This window comes from Siphateles boraxobius, unplaced genomic scaffold, assembly GCF_051911475.1.
Source record: "Siphateles boraxobius isolate OS27281-9 unplaced genomic scaffold, OSU_SipBor_1 198, whole genome shotgun sequence".
NCBI classification, from domain to species: domain Eukaryota; kingdom Metazoa; phylum Chordata; class Actinopteri; order Cypriniformes; family Leuciscidae; genus Siphateles; species Siphateles boraxobius.
The window spans coordinates 189,905-197,500 of NW_027508808.1; the positions used below are offsets into that span (position 1 = coordinate 189,905).

At 36.3% G+C, this 7,596-nt stretch overlaps 1 protein-coding gene across 2 annotated transcripts in view; it reads left to right on the plus strand.

Annotated features, from left to right (window-relative positions):
- ppp1r37 (protein phosphatase 1, regulatory subunit 37) overlaps positions 1-7,596 on the plus strand; it is a 52,911-nt gene that overhangs the window by 24,029 nt on the left and 21,286 nt on the right. The window contains exons 2-4 of one of the 2 annotated variants that reach the window (XM_077235545.1): positions 1,718-1,815; positions 2,060-2,104; positions 6,547-6,592. In XM_077235545.1, the coding sequence (XP_077091660.1) occupies positions 1,718-1,815; positions 2,060-2,104; positions 6,547-6,592 (189 nt within the window). The remainder of the gene's footprint in view (positions 1-1,717; positions 1,816-2,059; positions 2,105-6,546; positions 6,593-7,596) is intronic. The other variant, XM_077235546.1, reaches the window with a different exon arrangement.

A 7,596-nucleotide genomic window follows, 5' to 3' on the forward strand; every position in this document is an offset into this window, starting at 1 on the left:
AGTGTCCTCTTTGCTTCGCGATTTTTCTCTACGTGAGAAAATGATGTGTGGCGTGAGAGCGTGTGAAAAGTGACAATTGTGTGAGTCTCACGGTGAATTTCTGAGAGTTGGCAGCCCTGCGGATTCAGTTTGTAAATATTTTTGGCGGGTGTTCTTGTGCTATTTGCCATGTTGTTTGTGTATAGTTTGTATACAGTTCGGACTTACGGGAGCTCAGAGAGGAGCGTCAGCGGAGGTTAAAGAGAAAAACGATTTTCATTCAAACAAGTCGACGTAAACTGCTCATTCGAGTTATTCGATAAAATCGATTTATTGCCCAGCCCTAGTAATGGTTAAGATTAAGGCATGTAGACTAAGGCATTAATATGTGCTTTATAAGTACAAATAAACAGCCAATATCCTAGCTAATAAGCAACTAGTTAGTAGGGAGAATTGAACCCTAAAATAGTGTTGTTATCGACGACTAATCACGACAACTTCAGAAAACCCAGCACAATATGACATACCAGGCAGTGTCGTAAGTGTAAGCTGAAATAAAAAGACTTTCACCTCAGAAAAACGGACTTTACTGTCCTGTCAGCCGGTATACTGTGCTCGTAGCGCGGACACTCTTCAATTGCACGCGCAAATACGGCGGCGCGCGCTGTGTATCGCTTCACTGTATGAAGTGCGAAAGAAACTAGGAGCATGCAACGTCGTTACAATGTAAATTAGTAAGTCACGAAATAAAAGTAAAATACCAATAAATCACGTGTTAGCTGAGAAGGATTTGCATGCAGGTATGATTTTCATTCTATTCACCAGGAGCTGTTTCATTAACAGTTCTTGTTAGTATTGTGTATTTACCATGGTAAGTGTCGTTTCCATAACCCCGAAATGCCACTTTTGTTCACTTTGTGTTATTTTTTATATTTTTAAATGACTGTGGTGGCTCATATCAACATTGTATTAACAAAAACTAGTTTGGGACTGCTATTTAATTGCTTTAGCATAGTCCTAATGTTTATCTATTAGTAGTCTTTACTATTAGTCATTCTTACAATTTATGTTAAGTAAAGGGGGACAGTACTTGTGTGTGTGTTAACAATTTTTGTGTAAACATGTATTATAAAATGCCTATATATATTCAATGTAAATTGTAATAATCGTAATTAATAATCGCAATTACAATTTCAAGGGAATAATCGGCAATTACGATTTTTGTCATAATCGTGCAGCTCTACTGAATATCACTGTTAGTACATCTTCCTGAAAAACATAAAGCACTGTTTATTTAAAGCACTGTTTATTTACTGTTTATACTGTTTATTGTATTTTTGTTCTGTTGTATTTTGACTCTTTTTTTTTTTTTATTAGTTTCTTTGTTCTGATTGTATTGCTAACTGTTGACTTGTCTTGACTTTTTACTTGCATTAATCAACCTAGTATTAGTTTTTGCTTTTGTATTGATAATTCTGAAATTTCACTTGCATTTAAAAGGACTTATATCATAAATTATGACTTTGATCATATCACCCACCAATAATTGTGATTTCAATATTGACAAAAATAATCGTGATTATGATTTTTGCCATAATCGAGCAGCCCTACTCTCTCGCTCTCTTTCTCGTCCAGACGCTACACTTTTGATACTGATGCCATTTGATGATACTGATGATATGTAGCATACACTGTATGTGACCTTTGACCCTTTCTTTGTGTGGTTTTGTCTCTGCAGCCCAGAATGTGACGGTGGAGGAGATTCTGAATGCTTACAGACAAGCATGCCAGAAGCTCAACTGCAAACCAATCCCAAAAGTGCTCAAACAGATACAGGTAACACCTCGCAAAAGCATGCTGGAAATTATTTCAAGTCCTCTTCGAAGTCATAAAAGCATTGCATTCACACCTGGGTCAGAAAGTAACTATTTACCATTTTGAGGCAATATTTGCTTTGCAATATTTGATTACCATATTATATGTTTCTGTGTTGTTCTTTATGTCAAAATGTATTCAACCAGTTACTTTAATCAGTCAGAATACTATTGATTGTTACCAATTTTATCAACATGAACAAAAGACATCTGTATACTGCAAAGGTGGAACAGAAGCTGCATCTGACATGGTATGTTTATTTACACAGACTGTTTAATGCTGATCAAAGGTGGCATACATGTATTTACACAACAATTGCACAATGTTAATATCCTACATAAAGTATACAAAGTATAAAAAAATTAAAATAAAAAAAGGAATTCATTACATGGCAGAACTGCAATATTATGACAAATTGCAGAATATTGCTCTTGATGTTGTAATAATGATTGTTAATGTTGATTAATAGAATACATAAATTATGAGTGGGGAAATTGCTTGTCATATTTTTGTATGGTACTCAGACAAAAGTTTAGAAATATGAATTCATTTATTGATTTGTATGCATTAGAATATCAAGACATAACATTATTATGTCTTGTATTTAAGTATCAAAAAGGAAAAAGGTTATTAAAACTCGAGTAACTTGTATACAGAAAGCGCGCAGTCCATGACTTTAGTCTAGTGCAAGGTCACGGAGTTATGCACTCTGGCAAATACTCCTGTTGAAATCACTGAAGCTGTCTTCACTTCAAAATTAATCTCGTTTACATCATATCTGCACTTTGTTGTGAAAGGAACATTGTGTAGGAATTTCTCCCATCTAGCGGTGAAATTGTATTTTGCATTCAAACGAATTGTGCTCTCCAGCGACTCGCTTTTTCAAATGCGTGTTGCATCTACGGTGGCTGTTATGTACCAAAAAGCTATGACAGGATGTCTTCTAACAGCACTTCGTCGAGTTTTCCATCGGGTGAACAGGTTTGTTATTTATAACAAACTGCAACTTGACACAACGAACACACAAATTTTACAGTATGAATAATAACAGTGCAATGCAGCCTTTTAAACTTGCCGGGGCCGTCGAGCGTCTCTCACTGCTCTGCTCCTCTGGTTCAGCTGCTTTCAGTCACATGACGCTGGCTCTGAACGAAAACGCGTTGTGGAAACGCGTTGGCCTAGTACTTTTTGACTAGATGGCAGAACTACATCACATGTGTTTAAAGATAATAAATTCTTCGTTTACAAGGATAAGTCAGATAATTGGCAGAGGTATTTGTACACCATTGAGGACATATTTATGAATACAAATATTGATTTTAGATAATAAAATACCTAAAAAACTACACATTATCCCTTTAATGATTAGAGAGTTCGCAAGTGCGCGCACTGAACAAAACTGCCATTTTCAGCTGATTTCTCAGTTGCTGGTGACTCATCTAAACACCTCTGATTGGCCATTGCATTCATACACTCAACAGAAAAATTTGTGTGTTGGTTATAATTCTCAACGCTGCAAAAAAATAGGTAAAAGTAGTCTTTGATGCAACATGAGCAGATTTAGATGTAATGCTGCAATTGACACTTCATTTTCACATCATGACTTGAATTTATGTTTTTATTGAATTTATGTTTTTATTGTGCATTTTTTTTACCCCTTACCTTGAAATTTGGTGGCATTTTTGCCTCAACTCTCCATACATTACACACTCATTGAAGAAAGCTTAACTGTGCACGTTAGTAATCTCTATTGTATCCCCAGTTGGCCTGTTGTTCTGGATTACATTTGTACTCTGATCACAAACATATAACCTCACTAACCTCTGGCATTGGACCAATCACATGCCTCCTGACTCTCTCTGGCTGCGCCTCGCTTACTTAAAGCCTCTTAAAGGCACAGCGTTGTAAACGGCCCATACTGAGTCAACAAACATAATTTCTCCTTGTCCTGATGACACACAGACACCCAGTCCAATTCTGGGTTATTTGCATGTAGCATTATAATGGTTTGGCTGGAGCTCAACGGGATTGTGCCTGTTTTCTGTCAGTTAATGTTTAACTACTACTAGACTTCCTATAACAATAAGCAATTATCCATTGTAATTACTAATGTTATGATTTTCAAAGGTTCAAATTTGTCGTTACTACAAGAGTCTTAACGGTTCTGCAGCAACAACAACAAAAAACAGGTCATGAAAAACGAATTATGGCTGTGGTTGGAGAAAAATAAAACTTGATGATAAAACCATGTTATTATTTTTAGCTCTTTTGGTAATTTTTTTGTTGTTGAAATTTTACATGAACACAGAAAAACCAATGTGATGCAAGAAAAAAAAATAGAATATTTGTTCAAATATATATGAATTTTTTAAGAATATACAATCTGAGAATTACCAGTATCAACCCCAATTGAAATCAATTCATTAAATTAAATTAATTTAAACTTATAACTCAATTAAATTAATTTAAACTTATAACTCATGGTTGCCCAAAAAACAGTCCAAATTGATGAAACCTACTGTTGCGTAACTTTCACTTTGAGATGAAAAAAGACGTTAAATTTTCCACACTGCAATGGTTCATCGATAGGCTTGCATATCAAAACGGACCTGAATGCATGATGAGAAAATAGACGGGGTGATTTTTAATTAACTTCAGCATGAAGTTTTAACATCTACTCTTGTGTAATGGAAATCTGATTTCAAACATGCATGAAAGATTTCAGGTGAGAATGCAGATTGTTTTGATGAGACAGGAGGACACGTGCATGCCCGCTGAAACAGATCGATGGATAGAGAGAGAGTGAGCAGTTTCTCCCATCTGCTACTAGCTGAGTCACTGAAAACAGACAGAAAGAGAGCGATTATGCTATCATGGCCTGATGTTTGCACAGAGATGCCAGCTAACACCCACAATCACTCACCAACCAGCACATGCTGTCGTTCTCCTCCCCTCTTTCCCTCCATTCCCGTTCTTTTGTGTTTCCCATCTGTTTCTTTTCCATTCCTTTATTTTTCTCTGCAAGTGTACTTTTTTCATGTAATGTATTTTGGGTGCAATATGTGTAACCTGTAGTTGTGCAGAAGGACATCAGTCTGTTAAATCCTTTCCGAGGGCATCGTGGTAAATTTCCACTGGGAGTCCCCAGGGCAGAAAATAGCCGGTCATTACTGAGTGCGTGTGTACGTATGTGTTTTTCCACCACCTCAGTCTGTGCTTGTGTTCCTCTCTCTTAATTGCTTAGTCACCCCTGGAAAAATGACTTCACAAACAGGCCTATAAAAGAAATGCGCTGAAAAGAAAGAGAGAGAGAGAAAGCTTCTAAGTAGATTAATGCTCCATTTATGATGGTTTACTTAACATAGATGGCAAGTGGCCATATATTTTTTATTTTTTAAGGCCATATTATGCACTTGATTGGTTTGGGATCTACTAAATAGGTTTTCATTCTTGAATTTAAAAAAAAGAAAATTGTCCCCATAATCCATTGTTGCAGCTCGTCTCTTCTCAGTCTGTCAGTAACGCTCTGTTTACTTCCTGTCTCTATCAAGCCCCTCCTTCTGAAAAGCACACTGTGCTCTGATTGGTCGGCTGGATCAGTGTGTTGTGATTGGTCGAGTGCTTCGAGTGTGTTTGGGAAATGTCCCGTCCTTTCCCATAACCACCAGTTTAACACACTACTAACTAACTCAACCAGGCCCCGCCCCTTTATTCTGCGTATTCATTATTTAAACGAGGAATATTGTGACGTGTTCGTTCCCAGAAGAAACTCAAGACTACAATGGAGGCGTTTCAGGGAGTTCAGAAACACTGATATAGAGAATAACTCCCGCTGGAGGGATTTTGCAGAGCTTTTTAATGCTCAAACAGCTAAATTTAACACTAAAGAAAGATGAACATGGGAAAAAAAACCATAATAGATCCTCTTTAATACAGTTTCCCTCCTCACCCGTACAAGTGCACACCACACAAGTCTCTGATTGCTGAGGAAAAGATGACCGCAGGTGGTTTTTATAACAGCAGAAACACAAGGCTCATTGAAGTCACATTAGAAAGCTCAGGGTCAGATGCTGTTTGCATGGCAGCGTTGAATGTCAGGTGATGACTCTGAATGCTCTGGAGAGATTGCTGATCAGAGAACAGGTTTAGGGCAGCTGCCCCTGGTGTTTCACAGCACAGACATCCTAGTGTTTACACAGCCTTGAAACGTATGAATTCAACGTTTATACTGGCATACTTTCAGCTCTTAGTCCCCTAGTTCCAGTGTGAGATATGTTACTACACACACACACACACACACGTCTGGTTCGCTATCTTTGTGGGGACTCTCCATAGATGTAATGGTGTTTATACTGTAGAAACGGTGTAATCTCTCCCCTTACACTAACCCGACCCCTAAACCTAGACATCACACACAACTTTCTGCATTTTTACATTTTCAGAAAAAACTAATTATGTATGATTTATAAGCTGTTTTCCTCATAAGGACCTCAATTGCCCTTGAGTGTATTAGTTAGTTCATTGATTCTTGTCTATCCATTTAGATTTAAATAAATAAATAAAACCACTTGTCATTGCACACACACTTTTCTTACTAGAGTTACATTAATGTTACATATTGGCAGGTTACCTATCCAATAAGAATTAAACATTCATCTCTTAATAGTAAACTTTTTCTTTTTTTGTCCATAGGACTTAAAAGACCTGACACAGCGAAACGAGTGCCTAGACCTCAAAGGTGAGCTGAAAATGGGCTTTATCACAATGTTCAGTGTTCGGGCGGTCATCGAAGGTTCAGGGAATTTTGAATGTTGATTTCCAGTCCTGGAATAGTCATAGAAATTTAATCAATCATGAGAATGTCTTTAATGAATGTGAGTTTTTCTTGTTTGTCTCCTATTTAAAATATATCATTGGCAAATATATATATGTTCAGTCTCTCTATATACTGTATACACTATTATATATAACTACCATTCATAAGGTTTTACTAATGCTTCCTGCATTTACACAATAATATAATATAATAAAAAAAAATGTATCCAGCAAGGATGTAATAAATTGACCAAAAGTGACCATTTCAAATACATGATGTTCTTTTGAACTTTGCATTCGTCAAAGAATCCTGAAAAAAAATATTTATAATAATCAGAAATGTTTTTTCAGCAACAAATCATCATATTACAATGATTTCTGAAGGGTCATGTGACACTGAAGACTGGAGTTATGATGCTAAAGAAATTCAGCTTTGATCACTGCAATAATTTACACATAGGAAACAGCTGTTTTAAACTGTAATAATATTTCACAATATTACTGTTTTTGCTGTATTTTTAATCAAATAAATGCTTGGTGAGCAGAAGAGTTTTTCAGAAAATCATTAAAAAAAATATTCAGGACCCAAACTTTTTGATAATATATCTATGTAGTTAAAGTTCATGAATTATGAACAACTAGAACAAGGCATGGGATTGTCATGGAAATTAATTGGTCAAAAGCTGTGGGAACCCTGTAGGTCACATGTGTTCATACATTCGCATACACACACCCTTCGTTGAGTTCAGCATGTTACGACTGGTTTGTATGCTTGTTTAGTTTGTGTAGTTAATGGGTGTGTGTCCCTAGACAAGCTGATCTCATCCTCAAGGATTCAGGTTTACTGTAAATAGTAAAGTAACAGAAAAACCATGCAATTAGCCGTGTGTTTGGCTTTGATCTGTGTTGCCATATATATAAAAAATA